This window comes from Kogia breviceps, chromosome 6 (assembly GCF_026419965.1).
Source record: "Kogia breviceps isolate mKogBre1 chromosome 6, mKogBre1 haplotype 1, whole genome shotgun sequence".
Classification (NCBI taxonomy): Eukaryota; Metazoa; Chordata; class Mammalia; order Artiodactyla; family Physeteridae; genus Kogia; species Kogia breviceps.
Window position 1 is genome coordinate 56,554,434 of NC_081315.1, and position 23,239 is coordinate 56,577,672.

A 23,239-nucleotide genomic window follows, 5' to 3' on the forward strand; every position below is an offset into this window, starting at 1 on the left:
CCAGGGTAAATGAATGAAGGAAAGATTGATTGACTTGAGAGGAAGGTGTGACAGGTCAGAGGGAGATCACTGAGCATGGCCAGTGTACATTTCATAGACCCAAGGGGATTCATCACTTATGATCTATTAAATCAAAGAATATTTATTGTGCATCCACCAGGCCCCAGTGCTTGAGGCAAAGAAGTATTAATAAGCATAAGACCTGTCCTCTGAGATTTTACAGTTTAAGTAAAAAGAAAGGACACAAATAACTCTTCCTGGCAATACTTTTTTTTTTTTTTTTTTTTTTTGGTGGTATGCAGGCCTCTCACTGTTGTGGCCTCTCCTGTTGCGGAGCACAGGCTCCAGACGCACAGGCTCAGCGGCCATGGCTCACGGGCCCAGCCGCTCCGCGGCATTTGGGATCCTCCCGGACCAGGGCATGAACCCGTGTCCCCTGCATCGGCAGGCGGACTCTCAACCACTGCGCCACCAGGGAAGCCCACAAGTAACTCTTAACACCACTCAGTTTCTGATCTGAGAATGAACCAAGGTGGGTGGAAGGATCTTTGAGCAGATGTGATACAATCTGTTCATTTCAAGGGTGAAGAAATTGCATCCCAGTTGTTTGGAGTGACTCACCCAAGGTCACACAGCCTAATGGTAAAGCTGGGCCCAGAACCCAAATCCTTTAAACCACCATTGGGTCTTCTTTAAGCACCAGCATTGCCGCACTGCTCCTCCATCAGCCCAGCAGACTAGGCAGCACCCTGTGACGCTGTGCTCACAGGTGACTATCTGCAGATGTTTTTGTTTTAGAGACTCTTGTGCTGCCTTAATAGTGGCAGTAGCGGAGTGGCTGGGCCCATGAACCATGGCTGCTGAGCCTGCGCATCCGGAGCCTGTGCTCCGCAACGGGAGAGGCCACAGCAGTGAGAGGCCCGCGTACTGCAAAAAAAAAAAAAAAAAAATAGTGGAAGTAATCATACTGCACTTTTGTTGAGCATATTGTTTTATTCTATATGAGTTCACATAGCATATTTCTATAATCCAAGGACTTATCCATTCAACAAATATCCAGACATAGTCACCAATAAATAATTCAAAAACAAGGTAAATGTTATGGGAGTTAGATTTGACTGGAGGGATTAGGGAAGGTTTCATGATAGAGGGAGCACATGAACTGAGTTGTAGGAAATGAAGGGAATTGCGGCCCGAGGAGAAGACAGGGCAGGGGAGATTCAAGCACCTGTGTGCTGCACATACCTGGGTTCAGAATGCAGCCAGCAGTTGCAAGCATGGAAACTGCTCTGGTCGGGGTATCTGGTACCCTCCACATTGCCAGCTCTGAGGGTTAATTCTTAGTCCTGGCATACCCGACCTAGCAGCAGCATTTGACATGGATGGTCACTGCCCCCATTTTGAAGCACTGTTTCCACTTGACCTCCAAGACACCTCTCTCTTGGTTCGTCACACCACCCCTTCTCAGTGTCTGTCACCTTACTTCACCCCCTCACCTTCCTACACTGGAGCACCCCAGGGCCACCCATTGTCTTCCTCTCCCCCAGCTCTCCACATGCACGCTCTCCGGAGATGACCTCATCACGTCTCGTGACTTAAAATGCCATCCGCATGCTGATAGCCCGGAGATGTAAAATTCTATCCCTGTTTTGTTTCATTTAACTAAAGACATTTCGACACCCAGCTGTCAGCTAACTCATGGTCTCCACTTGGGTGGCTCTTAGGCATTTCAGATGTCATACAGGTCAGATGAATTACTGATTTCCTCACCCCTCCGTCCAGTCCTTCCTCAGAAACTGTGGGATAATCGTAGACTTCTTTCATCTCTCATATATGCTGCATCTGGTCCCTCAGAACCCAATTTCCTCTCACCCCTTGGTCCTCTCTCACATGTGGGACTTTAATACCCCTGTAACTGATCTCACTACTCACCACACCCTTGCCGGAGAGACCTTTTCAAAACCCAGGACAGATCCTGTCCCTGCTCAGCTCTAACACTCCATTTGCTTGCCCTTCTGAATCAGAATAAAAGCTGAAGTCTGTGTCATGCCTGCGGTGCTCAGCACACTCGGAACCCGCCCTGCCTCAATGCTCTCACCTGCTTCCACTTTCACCGGCAAACACACTGCAATCTTACCGCTTCTTGAACAGGCCGCAGACACTCTTGCCCCAGGGCCTTTGCACTTACCATTCCCTCCGCCTGAAACATTTTCCTGCTGGGTCTTCAGTGGCTCGCCCCTTTTCATCAGGAAGGACTTTGTTCATCTGTCATCTCCTCAGGAGCCTTTCCTCATACCCCTCTCTGAAACAGTAATCGCATCACCATGGATCCCTTTATCTTGCTTTACTTTCCTTTTAATCACTTACCACTTTCTGACATTATCTCATTTATTTGGTGAGTAGGTGTCTGCTTTCTGCCGCTAGACTGTCAGCTCCATGAAAGCAAGGACGTTGCTCACAAACGGGAAGATGTAGGTTATATCCCCAACCCCTGAGACAGAGCCTGACACATGGTAGACTTGAAATAACACTTGTTGCATAAATGTATGAAAGAGGCAATCAGCCAGTACCAGGGAAGCTATTTAATCTCTCTGAGCCTTGGTCTTCTCACCAATAAAATGGGATAAGGGTAGTCTCCAAATGATGGGGTTATTAAAAAGTTTAGTTCAGATAAGAAACTAAATACCCCTGTAACGGATCTCACTACTCACCACACCCTCACCGGAGAGACCCGGCAAAGGTCTATGTACAGCATAGTGGCTGTTGAGCAATGACTCTGTTGATGTCTATGCTTGTTATTTTACTATTATTTACCACTATCATCAGCATCATCATTATTGTTATTATTTTGCTATTATGATTGCTGTTATCATCGTTACTGTGTTTATCATAATGAAGACTACCCATCGTCTTCAAGAACTCTTATTGAGCTTTCACTGTGAGTCAGGCATCCGGCTAGACAGTGGGGATTTGGCCACGAATGAGACAGTCGCCACCCTTGTGGAGTTTACAGTGTCGCGTGTACACAGCGTGGCAAGTAGCCTATGGATCCCAGGATGGATCCCAGGATGTGTGGAGGAGGACATTGCAGAAGAAGCCAGAAGGAAGATTTCAGGACAAGTGTCAGAGGACCCTGAGTAGCAGGATGAGACAACTTACTTTACTTGACAAGCCATTGATAGTCACCAAATGCTTTTGATCAGAGGCAGAAAATGTTCAGAATTATACTTAAGAATATTCAACTGGCAGGAATACATGTACATAAACTGCAGGGAGTTCAGACCGGTTTATACCTGGTTTCCGGTTGGCCGTTGTCACTGACAGACCATGTCATTTAGCCACTCTGACTTTAAGTGCTCTTCACTATAAACTGAACACAAGAGAGACAATCTTCCAGGGGTTTTGTTGTTGTTGTTCTTGGCTTATCATACCACAAAAATTGTTTATTAGAAGTAGCCAAGGCAGAAGGAATGAGATTCACATTCATATGAGGCTTTACTGAGACTATACGTGTTCTAAAAACTGGGCTCGTGACTCACACAGGTAGCCCTCCATCTAATCTTCAGAACATTCCAGCGAGGTGAGCTGGGTGGGATCTCTGCTGTAGGTGACAAAACAGGCACAGAGAGGTTTAGTGACTTAAGTCCTCACTTGAGTGACCAGGCCAGGATTCAGATTCAGTTCTCCTGAGTGACCCTAAGTCAGGTCTTCCTTCCACTGTACCCATCCTAGCAGAATTCGTAGAAATGAAAAGTTGGGAAGGACCTACGGCCTCCAGACCTGCTGTGGACATGAGCCGCATGGGATGTTGTCAAATGCCCAGGGCTGCCAGCTGGGCCTGAGGGGTGGAGCTTCCCGATGGGAGGAGAAGCGGGTGGTAGCCGCAGCCATCTGAAAGCAGCTGTGCAGAAGAAACGAGTTTTCATTTTCGTTTTTCAGTTTTTGTTTTGTTTTTAAAGGAAAAGAGAGAGAGGTGTGATGTGTTAAATATGGATCATCTGGGTTATTACATCAGCGCTCTTCAAGGGTGGAAGCTATGACTGCAGTATGTTTGTGACGTCCTGAACTGAACTGAATGGTGCTGTGTGAACGCTTAAGGGATGAACTGATACTGCACACCAAATTAGACTCGAATCGTCCCCAGTTCCTATATATGCAAACTTTAAAATTTTAGTCACTCGGCTTGTTGCAGACTGGGTATTCTCTTTTGTCTGTAAAATCCAAGTGGCCCCTGGTCTTATTCTGTCCTGTGCTTTCCATTACAAAGAGAAGGACTCACAATTGTGAAAATGGGTAAAGGCCTTTGAACTTTAATTTGCTAGTCTGACTCCAGATTTATTCAGTATGAACTGTGCTAATAAATACCCTGAAAGAAAGGACACCAGGCAGGCACAGATATCTAATCCTCTCTGCATCCATACCTGCAAGGGACTTTCACCTGTCAAAACACCTCCTTATTCCAGACCAACTCTTAGGATAAATATAGATTTGAAAAATGAATTAACTCTTAGAAAAGGGGGAAGAATCATTTTTAAAGTATACGTAGAAAAATTTTAAGAGTAAAAAAAAATATGTATTGTAAGTAAAACAATAGTAAGTTATGACCATTATATTTCAATGATATATTCAAAATATGTTAAAGGAGGAAATGAGGATTTAACAAAAAAACGTAAAAGAACATTAAACATTTATTGATCAGATTCTTCCAGATTGCCCAAAGTATATCAGAAAGCAATAATCCTAAACAAATATTGTGGCGCTTCCCTGGTGGCGCAGTGGTTGCGAGTCCGCCTACCGATGCAGGGGACGTGGGTTCGTGCCCCGGTCCGGGAGGATCCCACATGCCGCGGAGCGGCTGGGCCCGCAGGCTGGGCCTGCGCGTCCGGAGCCTGTGCTCCGCAACAGGAGAGGCCACAACAGTGAGAGGCCCGCGTACAGGAAAAAAAAAAAAAAAAAAAATTTAAAAATTGTATCTATCCTAGACTCAGTTTTACAAATATTAAATCATGACATGCCCAGGCCTGGCCTCTAACAGTGAATGGTGCCAACATCTTTTAGTCCAATCCTTCTTCCCTCTCTGTGTTCCTTGCATCACTGAGAACTGTTGGTTTGAACTCTTAGTAGGTCCCAAATTCACCCACTTCTCTTCACTCTCATTCTCATGTCAAAGCTCCCATAATCCGACCATATCTCTCTTTTCCCATCATGCTGGCTCCTATCTTTGGTCCACATGGACTGCAAGGCTGACAAGTGTATGGATTATAAATCCTCACTCAGATTTTTTCTTTTGTGCCCAATTCTATTTTTTTTTTTTTTTTTTTTTTGCGGTACGCGGGCCTCTCTCTGCTGTGGCCTCTCCCATTGCGGAGCACAGGCTCCGGACGCGCAGGCCCAGTGGCCATGGCTCACAGGCCCAGCCGCTCCGCGGCATGTGGGATCCTCCCGGACAGGGACAGTGTCCCCTGCATCGGCAGGCGGGCTCTCAACCACTGCGCCACCAGGGAAGCCCTGTGCCCAATTCTTTAAACTTAAGCTAAACCTCTAATCTTGCTTACACCAAGTAAACTCCCATAAGGAGCTCCAACTGTCAGATAATATTTCAGGTAAAAAAAAATATTCTAAATTCTTGTCTCTACTACTTTTTTTTCTCCTTTGGTTTACTTTTATTGCCTAAATCTTAATCTGGTTTTAAAATATTTCCAAAATATCTTTTGAAAAATATATGGCAAGGTAATAAAATCAGCTAGTTACCGTTGGTATTGTTATCTAGTAGCAATGCAACTCCATCACATACTTTGTCTCACCTTTCATTACATTTAGAGAGTTTGTCTCCATGGAACACTTTCTTTTTTTCTGCTTCAAATATTTTCACTAGTCACATATGACTAAAGTGATTTTGGAAATACTTCACTGAGAAAGTGGAATTTAGCTTGTAAGCACAGCTGCTGATATCATAAATGAATCTATGGCTTGTTGGCTCACTGGGAAAACTGGTTGGAATATTCCCGATTCCATATCCAGACTGAACTTACTGTAATCTTCTGACTCAGAAGAGCATGTCTTTTTTGTTCAAAATAATAACAGGAAAGTGAGACTAGATCAGCACTAACCTATTGTCTTCCTCAGAAAAGGTTCTACAACTCCCCCCACTGAAGTGGGTTGAGTCAGGAGTAGTGCATGAGGAGAACACATAATGGATACTAAGTTGATATTGTCCTCGGTATGCCTTGTTCTCCAGTCCTGGGAAAGAAAGATATCGGCCAGTAAGAGACTCAGTTTTATTTAACAGTATCTTGCTTTTATCATCAGACCCACAGGCCTTCAGGGATAGAACACAGGCCCAAAATTTAAGGTGAACTTAGGTTAAAGTCATAAAATCTCAGTAAGTCCATGGAAGTGGGCCATCAGAAACACTTTGCCATATTTCTGTTTGGTGAAATTAGGGGGTCATTTCAAGGCCAGGCTCTAGGAGGGTAAGACTGTTACCTGGAGTATGAACTTTGGCATCAGACTGCCTGGTTCAGATCTCACCAATGCCATTTACTAGATGGATGACCTGGCAAGTTTAGTCATCACTGAGTGTCACATTTTCCTCATCTGTAAAATGAGGGTAATAATAGTGCTATAATTGCCTTATAGGATTCCTTTTAGAATTAAATGAGACAAGTATATAAAGAGTCCCTTACATAGTTAGCACTAAATAAATGTTGGCTGCTCTTATTATTACAGTTGGGTCCCTAAATCTCAGTGTGGTTACCAACAAGAGTTTGACTCTTCGAGACTTCGGGTTTTTTTAACTTGAAAAAATAAAATGTTTGTGACAACACTTCAAGACTCCCAAAAGGATTATTACTGTAAATATTAGGTAATCAAGATCCATTTTAGCACCTGCCTGTAACACAATACAGAAAAGGATAATCCAAAAGTGTGAAAGAGAAAAGTAACTATGTTCATTCACATTGGAAATAGTAGTACTTTCATGAAACTTGGAAAATCCAAAGATAAGGGTTAAAGAGTGCATACAGCTAGAGATTTCTAGCCGGGAAAAAGTAAATCATGGAGGAGGGAGGATACAAAAGCTGAGCTTACAGGATTTTGCCCAGGCTCCACTTGCACCTGAGGGTGGAGGATTAAGAGCTGGAGGTTGCCTTCTTCACCTAACTGGTATCAAAGTTTGGAAATTATTTTCTTTCCAAAGTTGTTAACTCTAAAACCTTGGGATCCTGAGTCTGGGAGAAATTAAAGTTTGGCAAAATATAGTCTCCAAAAGCAGGTTCCTACCTTGCCTAGGTGATTAATTCCATGGAGGCAAAGCTAAATTAACTAATGATTCCGCAGAGATCCCTGAGTCCTTGGGCTGCAGTAATTATAGTGTCACTGCCCTTTGTCAAGATGTTGAGACAGGTGACCTGAAACTGACTCTCTGCTCCCCGGCCGAGAGTCATTTTTCCATGACAAAAAATGATAAACTTACACACTGCAAGTTTATCATTGCAAACAGGGTTAGGACTCTGTCTTGGGCCCAAAGAAGTTCCTCCTTTCCTTCTTGCCGTGTCCTTGGAACCAAGAAAACGCCAGCATGGAAGGCCTTACTTGCCAAGGCTGATGAACTTCAAAGGGGTCTGAGCCTTCACCTGCAGACTAGATGAGTCTCAAAAAGGGCATATACCAATTTTTCTGGTTTATTTTCCCCTTCCATATTGTTTTATCTGTGGTCATGTCTCATTTTCGTCACTGGAATACTGAAGAGATAGAGGACATACTAAAGAGAGCAACCAAAAAACCTTCTTTTTCTGTCTTCATGGAGATAAATGGCACCTGCAATACATGATTCTCCCCTCTATGTGGGGAATTTGCAAAGGGATGACTTCAGAGTTGAGATCCCCAACTTGGCCCCTTAAGCTGAAAGTCAGAGACTACAAAAGCCTGCTGACTTCTCAGCCTACACATACCTCCTCCTTCCTACTGCCACACAGCTAGTTGTCCCCAACTGGAAAACCCCCAGGTTTTCAGGGTTTCCAGTATCTTTTTTTTTTTTTTTTTTTGTGGTACGCGGGCCTCTCAGTGTTATGGCCTCTCCCGTTGCGGAGCACAAGCTCCGGACGTGCAGGCTCAGCGGCCACGGCTCACGGGCCCAGCCGCTCCGCGGCATGTGGGATCTTCCCGGACCCGGGCACGAACCCGCGTCCCCTGCATCGGCAGGCGGACTCTCAACCACTGCGCCACCAGGGAAGCCCTCCAGTATCTTTTTGATACTCTCAAGGCTAATTGCATTAAAGATACTCCGATAGCAGAGAGATGTCAGGATTTCTTTCCCTCTTTCTGATTTGACTCCTGAATAGAAATATCTTTGTCCTTCAGTCAAAGGATTTGATGACCTAACATCATACTGCTCACCACTCACACTATAGATCAGAATTTTCACAAGAGGAGGAGCAGACTTCTCCTCATCCAGGACACACAGTAGAGGGGATTCTCTGATCTTTTTTAAAAATTATTCCCCAGAAATCTCTCCAACACTGTCCCTCAAGAGGTCTAGGGTAGGTCTGAGTCAGAGCTGAGATCCTCCACTCATGTCAAGGTGTGGTTCTCTCAGCCCAGAACAGGTTATAATTCAGCCCAGGCTGAATTTACATTTATTATATCAGGTAATTTTGAAAGAGTTATGATAGGCTTATAAAGCCAGGCACTGTGAATCTGCCCTGCAGGAAAGAATGAGAAGCAGAAACTGACATGAAGCATGTTTAGGGACAATCATCAGGGCCTAGTTAGCATCATAGTCTTAGAAATACAGTCTCTGGGCTTCCCTGGTGGCGCAGTGGTTGAGAGTCCGCCTGCCGATGCAGGGGACGCGGGTTCGTGCCCCGGTCCGGGAGGATCCCACGTGCCGCTGAGCGGCTGGGCCCGTGAGCCATGGCCGCTGAGCCTGCGCGTCCGGAGCCTGTGCTCCGCAACGGGAGGGGCCACAACAGTGAGAGGCCCACGTACCGCAAAAAAAAAAAAAAATACAGTCTCTGTTCATGTCTGCGTTGCTACCCCGGGGGTTGGGTAAGTCAGGACAGCTGTCCCTTCTGTGCCACATTTCCCCTGTTTTGGCCTCCACCAAGAAGCAGTATTCATGAAGCTGCAACATTCCCTAAAGTAGTGACAGGTGTTGACACGGGCCCTGATGACCCCGACTCTCTGCCCTCCATTCTTCCTGGCCTCCTCCAGGGGATCTGAGGGCTGTGATCTACCCCCAATCCAGCATCTCACCCCGAGTTTCTTTGTGAAAATTTGGTTCGTGGGAGCAGTGTTCGCAAAAGTATGATTTAAGTCCCTACACAGGTAGTATGCAAGAGGATGAAACTTTTTTATTCTAATAAAAACTATGCTTTTGTTTCAATATGAATTTGAAAAAAAAAAACTAAAATAGCACATCAAACTCATGATTTCATAGCTATCATGGCTTAGGGTGTGGTTATATGTAGTCAGTATCTAAAGAAAAATAATTTAATTTAAAGATATATTAAGAAAATAATGGTATCAGTGATGTGGACATGGCAAAAATCATGAGAGTGGTATAGAGATGTTTGAATTTTGAAAACATTGTCGTGACATAGAGGATGGGGTCTTGTCTTTGTTTATTGCCTCAGCTATCAGTGCCTTAAGGCTTTTACTTGGGATAAGACCAAGAGGTAGAAAATTTAAAAGAAGGCAAACCAGGAATTCAAAGGTATCTAGTCCCAGCTTTGCCACTGATGGAGTCTGATCGCAACCAAATCTCTTAATTTCTGTGTTATCATCTGTAAAATGAAGGGGTTAGAAGAAATGAACCTTCTTAATTTCCTTTCAACAGTAAAATTACATTATTCCATTGGCCATGATCAGGCTGGAAGCAAAACTTGAGCTTGAGATCCACAATCATTTCGAATACTAGGGTTGGCTCAGATCTTTTCTGGATTCAAGTTTCTTCCTGGCTTCAGAGTTTTTATGGATAAGAGACGCCCAGAGACTGAGACCTTTGTAATGCACTTCATGATGGACAAAGCATTTTAAATACACTGTTTAATTTGTAAAAGCACTCTGAGAGGAAGCAAGTGATTCATCAAAGTTGGGCACATAGTAAACAATAAACATCAGTCGTGTGAATGATTGAATGAATTCTCACTTTACAGGTAGAGATAGGGACACAAATGAGGCCATAGAGGCGCAAAGGAGTAAAGCCACTTGCCCAAGACTATTCAGCTAGTGCATGTATAAAGCCAGTCTTCACGCCAGGTCTTCTGGTCACAGAAAGTAGAGACGCATAAGTTTGGGGAATCCAGCCTCAAAGGTTGAATCCCATTTCTGCATACTAACCAGTTGAATAGATTTTTGTTAACTGCTTTTGCTAAACTCCTAAGTGGAGATACCTACCCTGCTCTGCCTAGCTCAGTGCCTGGCACAGGGAACCGCAGTAAAGGATGGCTGCTGAGACTTTTATGACCATGATTGTTTTTCTTAATGCTTTTATTACTGTTCTTGGCACAATACTAGAGAGGTCCCCTGAGAAATATTGTTAAGCCAAGACTGAATTCAGTCTTTAAGGAGAGTCTGTTAATAGCATACAGATGTAGGGGTCACCCCTGTTTCAGGAAGAATTCTTACTCCCTGTGGGCTCCTCTTGGTCTGGAGAGCACTGAATGAGAGGAATGCTTCCTGACGTGATGCTGATGGGAAGCTGCTGTGTGGCCATCAGCTTGTCAGGATGCTATAGGAAAAGAGGATGAGAGGCACCGTTTGCTATTCTTAGAAACCCAGCCTAGTTTACATTACAGGTGTCGAAGGAGAGCTAGGGTTGGGTGACCTAAACAGGTAGTTATAAAAAATTCCAGGTGGGAACGAGGCTTCATTTGTGTTGGGAAAGATTGTGATTGTAAGTGAAGTAAGGAAATTTTAAAACTATGGTAACCAGGAACTGTGCCGACTTGTGTGCCCCGTTTGGCATTGATTATAAACCTGTGTTCCCTGCATCCTTAAAGTACAGCTGATGTGCCTGCAGGAGAGAGAAATGAAGAAAAAAAAAACCACACACTTGCTTGGGTGAAAGCAAATCTTTTATTATCTCCACAGAGATTTGTGTTTCTAGTATACGTTTTAAGTTATATGCTACCCAAGTAGGTAAAATGCTTTTAGATAAAAGTAAAGCCAGTCCCCAAACCAGGGCTTCTGATTACAGGAAGTGGAAAAGTATAGATATTAGTGATCCTGCCCAAAGTTTGAATCCCAAGTCTGCGCACTGACCAATCCTGCAAACTAACTAGCTTTTAAGAAATAGTATAAACATGAAGTAAAAGATTCCAATTGTGGTCATATTTGACTAATTTTAATAAAGTTTACCTCTGCCACTGTGTGAAGAAATGATTAAGCAGTTACTTTAATGATTTAAAGATTTGAGGGGATGGGGCAGCAGAGAGAATGACTAACACGAAGACAAACTTGGATTGTGCTAATTAAAAACAGTTCTGTATCATATTTGCATGCAAGCTGTATGCCTTATAAAGGAGTTGTAATTTTGCATTAACTACTTATAAAGTTCATTTTAACAAATAGCTACACTTTCAGAAGAATCAGTTATTTTATTTTTTTTTCTTTTTAATGTCCTTTATTTTTAAATTTCTTTTAACACCTTTACTGGAGTATAATTGCTTTACAATGGTGTGTTAGTTTCTGCTGTATAATAAAGTGAATCAGCTATATGTATACATATATCCCCATATCCCCTCCCTCTTGCATCTCCCTCCATCCCATCCTCCCTATCCCACCCCTCTAGGTGGTCACAAAGCACTGAGCTGATCTCCCTGTGCTATGCAGCTGCTTCCCACTAGCTATCTATTTTACATTTGGTAGTGTATATATATCCATGTCACTCTCTTACTTCGTCCCAGCTTACCCTTCCCCCCAACCTGTGTCCTCAAGTCCATTCTCTACATCTGTGTCTTTATTATTCCTGCCCTGTCCCTAGGTTCTTTTTTTTTTTTTTTTAGATTCCATATACATGTGTTAGGATATAGTATTTGTTTTTCTCTTTCTGACTTACTTTACTCTGTATGACAGTCTCTAGGTCCATCCAGGTCTCTACAAATGGCCCAATTTCATTCTTTTTTATGTAATATTCCATTGTATATATGTACCTCCATCTAGCTGGTTCTTGCCTAAAAATTTCATTGCTCTCTGTCCAAGTTCAGCCCATCCTTTAGAGAACATCTTCACTCCCACCTCTTCCCTACTCTGGCTTTTATAGACACACATCCTCCCACAAGTTAGAGGCAGAAATACAGAGTTTGGTACCACCCACCTCCCACCTTAAATACCCACCTGTCTGTCCATTCAATGTTACACTCCCCTGTGTGGTCCCCAGGCCTGACTCTTGTCTCTGCCACTGGGTAGTGAAACCTCAGAGCCCTGCCTGCTGCTTCTCTCCACCTGCACCATCCTAGCTCAAGAGGAGCCCGGGGAGCTCAGTCAGGAGAGGCTTGTGAGATTGATTTGAGGTCAGAGGGAGATAAACTTAGTTTCCTCTGGTGTGGGCTAGAGTGGGAAGAAAAACAGGAGTAAAATCAAAGCAGCACTCAAGGCCAGAAGTCAAAGCGACCTTCAATAATGGTAAAATTTGGCTTCCCTGGTGGCGCAGTGGTTGAGAGTCCGCCTGCCGATGCAGGGGACACGGGTTCGTGCCCCGGTCTGGGAAGATCCCACATGCCACGGAGCGGCTGGGCCCGTGAGCCATGGCCGCTGAGCCTGCGTGTCCGGAGCCTGTGCTCCGCGACGGGAGAGGCCACAGCAGTGAGAGGCCCGCGTACCACAAAAAATAATAATAATAATAATAATAATAATGGTAAAATTAGGATCCACTTAGGTGACAGTATTCGAAAATGGAGACTTTCATTTTCACTTTTTCTCCCCCATATCACAGCCTACATGCACATGCATGCCTGCACACGCCAACAGACACACGCCCCAAAGCAAATCACAGTCCCCATGTACCCTGTGGTATTGCCTATGCTGCGAGGTAAGCTTTAGGCGACACTCCCAGCAGTGTTTTGGACCACAACACACACTAGAAACCAATGACATGGCCCTTCTTAGGTGGCTGTACTGGCTGTTATCTGCTCCTAACTAGTCCTCCTCCCAGTTAACCAGAATCATTGAGCTTTGACCCACCTTCACCAGCACCCGTATGAGGACCCCAAACCCCACACGGCCACAAGTTGGGCCCTGATTCCTGGACAGCCAGCAGAAGGCAGACGGGATGTGCCAGAGTGGCGGGTTTTATCTGCAAGTGGACTCGGATCTAACACTAGGGTCCAGGCAGCCGGAGAGCCCAGCAGGTACTAGCATGGACTCTGGAGCCAGCCCTTGTGCCCAGGTCCCTCTAATTACCAACTATGGGCTCTGGGTCCTTAGTTTCCCTATGCCTCAGTTTTCTCATCTGTAAAATGGAGATAACAAGAGGACCTACCTAACAGAGCTCTCATGAGGATTACTTGAAATAGGTGAAGTTCATAGAACAGTCTCTGGCACAAGTAAAGTGTCGGTTGCTATCATTTTTATTCTTGTTGTTGTTTGTTACATTGTTGTTTGGAGGAAGGAGTTGTGATGTGAGACTATTGCTGTAAAGAGGGAAGAGCCTTTCCTTAGTGTAATAAAGAGGGATTTAGGGCACATACAGGTGTCAACCCTCTAGCCCCTTTCCTCACCAGTCACCCACTTCCGTCCTCTGGCACATGCGCAGACACATGCTTTTAAAGAGGAAGAATTTCTCTGAGACAGAATGTTCCTTTCCTCTTGGTGACCTTGACTGAAGGAGCCACCACGCTCTCTGAAGTGGCCACCTGCTCCTATTGTCCGTTTCTTACCTATTCTCTAGATGGGAAAGAGGAAAGAAAAGAGCAAGAACATTGAAAAACAGTCCAGAGGTTTTGTTAAAGACTTCTCAAAATAGATAAGACACACACACGCATACTTGGTCAAAGCATTTACACATGCATTCTAAACAAGCCTGATTGATGAATTTCCAAGGAGATGTAGTTCAGAAGTCATCCACAGATAGCAGCAAGACACCTTCTTTTGTCATCCTGAGAACACCCCACCGTCACCTCCCCTGTCCCCAGCTCTCTCAGAGCAATAACAACTTTTTTAAAGAGCCTAGAAAAGCTCTTTCTTTTTGTGGTCGTTCGGGTTCATCCTGTCACATCCTAATATTCTCATTTTTGGATATGATTGGCAACTATCCTGCCAAAGAGGTCAGATGAAACATTTCTTTCATGTTTAAAATGAGGGGGAAATCCCTCAATGAGAAGAGTCCCCAGGGGAACATTTGAGGTCTGGGAACATTGCTAAGCGCAGGAAGACAGGGGGGCACCTTTAGGACAAGTGACAGGGAGGTAGTCTGGACAGGAGCAGAGTCCCCTCTGAGTGTGGAGGACGTCCTGTGTCTGCAAAGGACTAGCCGGAGTGTAGTAAAGAGAGGCAGGTGTTGGGGGCGGGGGAGAGAGCCTGTCAATGATGTCATAGTTTATGCCAGGACTGCACGGGCACAGAACAGAGTCAAAGCAGGGCAAGCGATGCCCTCCAGGGAAACCCTCTCCCTCAGGTAGTCTGACCAGGTCCAACCAGAAGCATGGGCTTCTGGGATTTTGTCCTGGTTACCCTAAGGATATTTTCTGACTTTATTCAGACAGAGAACCCAATAATAACTCTCCTCCAGCTCAGTTGTCCATGGGGACTCACAAGCACATGCTGGGGCGGTTGGACCATAGCTGTAGAGTCATAGGAGTAGATGCTGAGGTAAGACCTGGAGCAGGGGTTCCACGATGGACAGGTGGAGAGACTGCTGCTTGGGGACCTTCTTAGCACAGTGACTGGTCTCAAAAACTGCCAGTTATCTTTTTTATTTTTTTTGTGACTATTACATTTAATCATTCAACATTTTAAAAAATAACTTAAATACCCACTATGGGCTAGAGACTGTGCCCAGTGCGGAGAGTTCAGGGAGAAGGGGAACAAGATGCAAGATGAATATGATTAGAATTTGTCTGGGGAAGCTCATAAATACAACACAGAGTGTTTAAGAGAGAAGCAGACACAAAGAGCTGAGAACACACAGCAACACTACGACTTGCTTGGGGGGTGTCAGGAAAGCTTCCCAGAAGGGTTGATATTTAGTTGTCATAAAGAAAGTGTAGGAGCTGGCCAAGCTGAGAAAAGGGCCAGGGATGTCACCAGTATATTAATGATTAAACATGCAAAACCTAGGAAGTAGTCCTGGGTTCAAATGATAGCTTAATCATTTACCAGCTTATAAAACCTGAATCAAGTTCTTAAATCTCTCTGAGCCTTTACTTGCTCGTCCATCAAATGGGAATCATTCTCTTCATCTCGTAAAGAGAATTCAATGAGATGGGAGCTGTAAAGTTCTTGGCCCAGCACCAGATCGAAGTAACCACCCACAAGCGTAGAACAGATCATTCTTTATCCTGTTCTGTATATTTTTGTTCTGAGTTGTTATGAAAGTGGGGAAATGGCCCCCTGAGAAACCCCATCAGAGAGACACAGACTTCAAGGAGGCTTTGGCTCGTGGCGCTTCAACAGCCCTCTCTGGTCAGGCAGAACGTGTTGGCACGGTTGAATATTCTGGCATCTCGGCTTAGAAAATACATAAATTTCCTCCGGTTCTCTCTGAATTTCTTCTGGTTCCAGGGCTTTACAGCGTGAATCACACCCAGTCTGAAACTCACACGTGCCAGCAGGGAAGATGAGGAAGACAGAAATGCCAGCCACCTCCCCATCACCCATCCCCAGGTCACTGCCCGCGCAGTGTACATACCTTCCTCATAGGGCAGAGCTTCCCTGCCCTGGCCACACCTTTCTCATCTTTCCTCTCCCTGCCCTGCCTCGAAAGAAGGAGGAGTAGGAGGAGAAGGGGAATTCCAGTTTACTTTATTTATTTATTTATTTTTCCTTATAAATGGTATTTTAATTTCTGCTATTATAGTAATAACCCATCCTGTGACTGACACATACAAAATGCAGTCATTAATTAATTCATACATTTTTTGAGTTGACTGAATGCTAATGAAAATATAGATAAAAGCAGTACCGTGTTGTATTTTAATTTTCTTTAAATTTTATTATTTTTTAACATCTTTATTGGAGTATAATTGCTTTACAATGGTGTGTTAGTTTCTGCTTTATAACAAAGTGAATCAGTTATACATATACATATGTTCCCATATCTCTTCCCTCTTGCTCTCCCGCCCTCCCACCCTCCTTATCCCAGAGAAAAACAAATACCATATGCTAACACATATATATGGAATCTAAGAAAAAAAAAAAAAAAGGTCATGAAGTATCCAGTTTACTTTAAACAGAACTCAGGGGGAAATGGCATTTGTTTTCACAAGGAGGAAATCAGGCCTTTTCGGTTCCCGCATAAAGTCGTGCTACCCTCGGCTTCTGAACAGCTCAGCAAACCCCTCAGATGTTCAAACCGCGATGCCCTGAGGCGTGGAACTTCCCAGCATGAACTTCCCGGCTGCTTCGGAGGGGGGCAGCTGCCCTGGAGGTGAAAGCAAGCTTAGGCCACAAGCCCTCCCAGGCTGGGGGCCTGATGAAGCCCTTCTAGTTCCAGAAGACCCTTGCCCCCATGGCGGCACCCTCTGAGAAGAGCTGGTGGGTGGCAGAATAGTTAAGGAGGTGGCCCGAATATTTAAGTACCATCTATTTCACCTCACACGTTTTGGCCTCCTTTTGGGCAATATGAACCCTCAGAAACGCCCCTTCGCTCAGCTGCCCTCAAGGGCCCATGGGGAGAATCACCTGCTAATTCCAGCTCTTGTTGCACGGCTGTCCTTTGTGAACAAGAAGGGTGGCCTGGAAGAGCCCTGTTTGAAGACTGGTCCACACCGAGAGCCAGGCAGCCACCAGACACATGGAGAGGAAGCCGGTCATTCTACTACTTGCTGTTTCACAAAAAAAGCAACAGCACTTGAGTTGGGGAACTGCCTGTTTTATCTTCAGTAGAGGTGGTATTTAAATATATCCAGTAAATCGCAGAGTTGGAGGAGATCCAACTGCCTAGAGTTAGGGAAGAAACTTTGAAGGACAAACCTATGATTTCCTAAATTAAATGTATCCTGGGGCAAGAAAGGAGGGTCTTATAGAGAAATCAACTATACTCTTTCTCTCCTCCCATTTTTTTGAAAGGAGGAAATTAAATTTAAAGGTCAGTTTTCAAAGTTCCTAATTGCAATCAGTGTATCTTTTTGTATCTTGAAATACCCCCATCACCTTACCTTGCAGTAATAATCCTCATTTCACAAGCTCTTAAAAGAGCTTTTAAGAGGCTTCAGTGAACTTTGAATTGTTCTAATTTCAGCGCAGTTTGGAGGCTGAGAAGCTAAGTGCAGAGTAGAGGTTATCCATAAGGGGACTGACCTCAAACTTTCTCTACTTGATCCAGTCTGCATATTTGAGTGTTCGGTGCCATAATTCTACCTTGACAATAGTAAAAAGGGAAAGGGAGCTGTACTGATAATTATACCAATCTGGCCCTAAAGGACTCTGGGAGCAAAGAGATGGGCGTGTGAGTGTCCAGAAGTGTGGAAGCGCTAAAATGGTACATTATGGTCGGTCTGTGTAGATACATCAAGCTCTGGTCTTAGTCTCAATATTAGCAATACCTCTTTGGCCTTTTAGAAATTATAACCAGGGCTTCCCTGGTGGCGCAGTGGTTGAGAGTCTGCCTGCCGGTTCGTGCCCCGGTCCGGGAAGATCCCACATGCCGCGGAGCGGCTGAGCCCGTGAGCCAAGGCCGCTGAGCCTGCGCGTCCGGAGCCCGTGCTCCGCGATGGGAGAGGCCACAACAGTGAGAGCCCCGCGTACAGCCAAAAAAGAAATTATAACCAGCGGGGGCATGCATGTCTCCTATAGCCTTCTTTCACCCAGACCTTTGCGGGAGTTACTAAAGAGTTAACAAGTAGACTCATTTGCTTCTTAGCTCTGCTCTAATTCCTTTGGTGGAAGGGCTAATGAGAAGAACAATATACAAAAGCCATTCATAAGAGAGGGGGAAAAAATAGAAGTGGCAAAATCATCCACAAATAGTAAATCTCCAAAAATGTGGGACAGATCCATCACCTTTGCCATGTAGTTCATGAAATATGGGCACTCTGGTCCAGAAAGGTATATCTGGATAGGACTTTAGCTTGGTGCACAGGGCACCTCATTTAATTTTCTTCAAATTATGTGGGCGGGTAGAACAGCTCTTCTTTCTCTGTCACAGCAGGTGAGTGGTGTATGGGTCCACAGGGTTAAGTAATTAGCCCATAGTGAGACAGCTAAGGATAGAACCACACTTGAATCCGCATATTCAGACTCCAGATCTGATGCTCCTTCCAATGTGTTTAAGAGTCCCATTCATTTGTTGAAGTAGAAAATAATTTCTCAGTGGCCTGAATGAGTAAATGGGGTCCCTAGTACCGACTTTAATGCCAAAAAGTCACTTTATGAGGAGACAAAAGCCCAATTGATTCTTGGTATTTCTGAGGTGAAATAAAACTGAAATATATACATTATTAGCCACCAACTCACACAAAAGGAGCATTGTGCCCCAAAGTACTAATCTCTGGAAGCAGTATGGTTATTCTTACAAGGCTATGTGCTCAAAGGGTTTTTTGTTTGTTTTGTTTTTTTAACTGCCCATTAATAGTTACCTTTGGAAGCAGATTTTAAACTACACAATAAAACATTCATGTTACTTTATAATTGTACCTGGTTATTTCTACAAACAAAACATAGCGTTACCTACCAGACTTGACCTTATTTTATACACCAAATTTGACTTTATCCACTACAAAATCAGATTCACCTTTCAGGGCCGAAAACCGGACACATGACCCAAAGAGGTGTTTTTTTAGAATGCTTTGATTTGATGGCATCATTGAAATTAGTGCATCTCCTACCAAGATGACCCTTTTGAAGTGGACACTACCTACCGACATAGCGCTGTGGTTCTCCTTTATTAAAAAATCAACAGCATTATTTTGTCATGACCCTTGACTAAGCATCCTAGGTCTTCCAATATTTTGCAAATGCTAGAAAGACAAGCTAAAGCATATGGAAGAAGAAAATAGTACTTCAGGAGATTTTAAATCCACGACCCCTGCAGACGGCGGCAGCAGCAGCAACAGATTGGTGGTATTCTTAAAAAAATTATCAAATATTACTGTGAACTGTTTTCTGAATTCAAGGCCAGCCAAAAGGTCTTAATAAATATTGGCCATTTACCGAACTTAGCCTAGCCTGAGAAGCATTTTGATAACAGAATTAAGCTCCTGGGTTTCACATTGCAGAATGATCTGGAATGAACACCCTTCCTTCATCTTCTTTGTGTGCCTTTTCTCCTTCCCAGGCAGCATCGCCGCCATTACGGTGACAGTCATTGCTGTGGTGTTGCTGGTGTTTGGAGTTGCAGCCTATCTAAAGATCAGGTAAGACAGCACCTTCCTCTTCTTTATAAAGAATGGAATTCCTTTTTATCAGGCTCTGGGCTGTGAGCTGTTTTGCTGAGTTCTTGTTTCTTGATAAGTATCTCAGCTCTCAGAAATCTTGGCAGGGAAGTGAAAATGGGCCAGCGTACTGCACCCTGGACAGTAATAGATGGGGCAGTATCTGAAAGTTGGCAAAGCAGAAGAGATCATCCGGACTATACAGCGTGATGATGTAATGGAAGAATGAACCTGGAGTGAGCGGACTGGGGCCTTGGCCCTCTGCCCTTAACTCACATCATCACCCTGAGAAAGCCACATGCCTCCTGAGCCTCACCTTGTCTCACCTGTGAAATGGGCGAGATGGGCAGGCTCAATGGTTCCAAAACACTGGTGTTCTGAACACTGATGTGGGAGTGTGTACCCAGCCTGGAAGGAGATTCTCACCGCTTCTAAAGCAAAATGTTGAAAATACAAGTAAAGTGTAGTGTTTTCTACAAAATTGGGATTTTTGCCCCCGAGATTATATCCTTATAGTTTGGGTTTTTAAATATCCTTTCTCTTATGAAAAGAATGTGATCACAGATGGTCGTTGAGTTTTTACTTTCTTTAGCCAAAGAGAAAGTTGCTATTCTCTGTGAGTCCTCCACTTTTGTCGTCTACCGTCTGTAAAATCAAAACTCTCAAAAACCACGTTACTCATACTGAGTGTCCTTCCAGCTGTAAAATGCCAAAAGGCAAGTGGCTGTCTGGTTCCCCAGTCTGCCCGGTGCCTATAACAGGGACAGGAGACGCATGCCACCGTGTTGAGCACAGCTGGTCCCTGACCCCGCAATGCGTTCTCCTCCCAACCGCCAGGCCCATCTTTGTGGAAGCTCCTTTGACCTGTCACTCCCTCCCTCAAACGCCCCCAGCCCCCAGTGGCTTTCCCCCTGCCCTTAGAATTAAACTGACCCTTCACCTTGGCGTGAGTTCCTTCATGGACCCACCCTGCCGCGTCTTCTTGCTCACCACACATTTTTCTCCCTGTTAACCACTGAGCTGCAGTCACACTGACTTTCCATCCAGTTCTTAGAACACACCAGGTACTTTGTCTCTCCAGGCCCTCGGTTCTTGTTGGTCCCTCTCCCTGAAGTGTTTTTCTTCTAGTTCTTCCTCATACATGGCTTCCAAGTCACATTCTCCAGGAGACTTCCCTTCCAGTTTGGTGCCTTTGTTATTTATTCTCCTAGTGCCTCAATTAGTTTCATCCTGGCTGTTTTCACTGTCTGTGATTATATTTGTTATTTTTTTATATGTTTGTTTGCTTGTCTATTGTCTCTTTTCCCCCACAAGAATGTAAGCTGCCTGAGGACCCAGACTTTATCTGTGAGCACAGGGCTGGCATAAAGAAGATGCTCGATAAATTGAATAAATGCACAACTGAACGTAAGAACACACAATCACACAGGCACCGTTGTGCACACATGCACACTCTTGACTTTTTCTCATCACAGCTGTGCTTCTCCCTCAAGAGGCGTGTCCTGGTTCCCCATGTGGAGCTCATGTATTTAGTTTCTCATCTCTACACACATATCCCCTCTCATCTCCTCCGGTCACCCCAGCCCAGACCAGCGCCCACTGGGGAACCCTCCCCTCCCCCTTCCCTTTTATCTCCCTCCATCTTTTGTTCTACAAATGAACAAAATCAATCTAATGACTGGTGTCAAGTATGAGAGTGCCTTGTAATATCACCTCTATCTAAGGTACAAAGAACAGGAAAGCCAGGTTTCAAAGAGAAATTGGAATTAAAGTGCCGGCATTACCTGTGTCTAAAAGCCTTTATGAAAGGATCCAGAGGTCTTCAAATTAAAAAAAACAATCTTTCTCTTCATTAAGTCTATATTTCCTTGAGCATCAAACAGTTTTATGAATTATAGCTTACTGAATGCTACCCTTTTCCATCTGGCTTAATTACTAGTTTATCATGGTAGATACACTGTATTTTAATTATTAGTTAAATTGGCTTTTATGAACTACTCTGGGTACCTCATTCCCACTTTGTAACAGAGTTTCTCTTTGTGTTTGGGAGATTCTGGGTGGGGCTCAAAGAAAGGAACTTACAGAGAAATTTTAGAGACATTCTGGAATCACCAGTGGTGAGTTCCAAAGGGCTATGTCACCAAAAATGTCTCCATAGAATATGGAACAAAATAGAAACACTTCCCTCTTGCCACACACTTGCCAGAAGTGATGTTAAAATAACCTCAGGACTCTTCTTCTTGACTCCAGGCAAGAATTCAATTTCACCACCTGAAGCCTACCACTGATGATAAACAGGCAGACTAGAACAGTGACTAAGAATTCAGACTCCAAGAGCAGGGAGATCTCAGTTCCAATCTTAGCCCTACCACTTTCTAGCAGGTTCTACCATCACCTGGGCATGTAACAGAGCTTCACTATCCCTCACTTCCCTCCTCTGTAAGATGAGAACCGTAATTTTAACTACTTGGTAGCATCGTTGGAAGGATTAATGGATGCTGCTTCCCAAGTACATAGCACTGCCATCATCATCATCATCATCAAAGTGGTCAGCTGGAAGGAACGCCAGTAGGACAGCTGCTCAATAGATAGTTACTGAGCATTAGCCATGTGCCAGGAACTCTTCTAAGCAGTGGGGTCACATCAGTCATGAGACACAGCTCTGCCATCTCAGGACTTACTGGGTTTAGAAAATTTTGTTAGCATGCCATTAAAATTGGTTCTAATGAGTGCTGATTAAAATTGTATAACATTTTACTTAAAAAATTTTTTAATTTTTTAAATTTAAATTTTAAAAAATTAAATAAAATTTAATTTAAAAATTTTATTTCAATTTTAAACTTTAAATTTTAAATAAAAATTTTTTTAATTTAAATTTTAAAAATTTTAAAAATTATATTTTTTCTCGAAGCATTCTCAACACTAGATAAATTCAGTGAATGATTAAATTGAACTAGTTGTTGTTTCTCTCCCCTGTGATGTAGTTCCTCCCTCTTTATTTTATTTATTTATTTTTTTTTTGCGGGCCTCTCACTGTTGTGGCCTCTCCCATTGCGGAGCACAGGCTCCGGACGCCCAGGCTCAGCGGCCATGGCCCACGGGCCCAGCCGCTCAGCGGCATGTGGGATCTTCCCGGACCGGGGCACGAACCCGTGTCCCCTGCATCGGCAGGCGGACTCTCAACCACTGCACCACCAGGGAAGCCCGTTCCTCCCTCTTAATGTAGAAAGGCCCCCATGGTATAAGTACCAGATTGTTATTTAGCTTTGGCACTACAAGCTTAAGGATGGATAAAGTGATCAGACCCCTGTTTAGAAACCCCCTAAGGAAAACCTCTTTCTGCTGCTCTGTTAATTATTTTGGAAAAATGATAACATAAGGAGGTTAATAGCTCTCATGAATCTTAAGGCTGTGCTAAAACCCCTTCAAGTGTTATTTTGCCAGATTCTTGGAAAGCCCCACTAACCATTCATCAAAAATACACTTGGCTCAATTGACAAATGTTCGTGCGTGTGTGTGTGTGTGTGTGTGTGTGTGTGTGTGTGTGTGTGCGCGTGTGTGTGTATGCCTAAGGTTGAGTTTTGCCTTGGCTGGAAATTTCCTCCATTCCTATTGTCCCACATTTCTGAGAACAACATGACAGAGGTATGTTGTCTGTGGTTTTTTTAGCTCACTTGGCTGGAGCAGCAAGTGACTGAAATCACAGC

The 23,239-nt window shown here is 44.1% G+C and overlaps 1 protein-coding gene across 1 annotated transcript in view; it reads left to right on the top strand.

The window, feature by feature from the left end:
• PARM1 (prostate androgen-regulated mucin-like protein 1) overlaps positions 1–23,239 on the top strand; it is a 101,569-nt gene that overhangs the window by 65,556 nt on the left and 12,774 nt on the right. Inside the window, exon 3 of the mRNA XM_059065812.2 lies at positions 19,436–19,514. Within this exon, the coding sequence (XP_058921795.1) occupies positions 19,436–19,514 (79 nt within the window). The remainder of the gene's footprint in view (positions 1–19,435; positions 19,515–23,239) is intronic.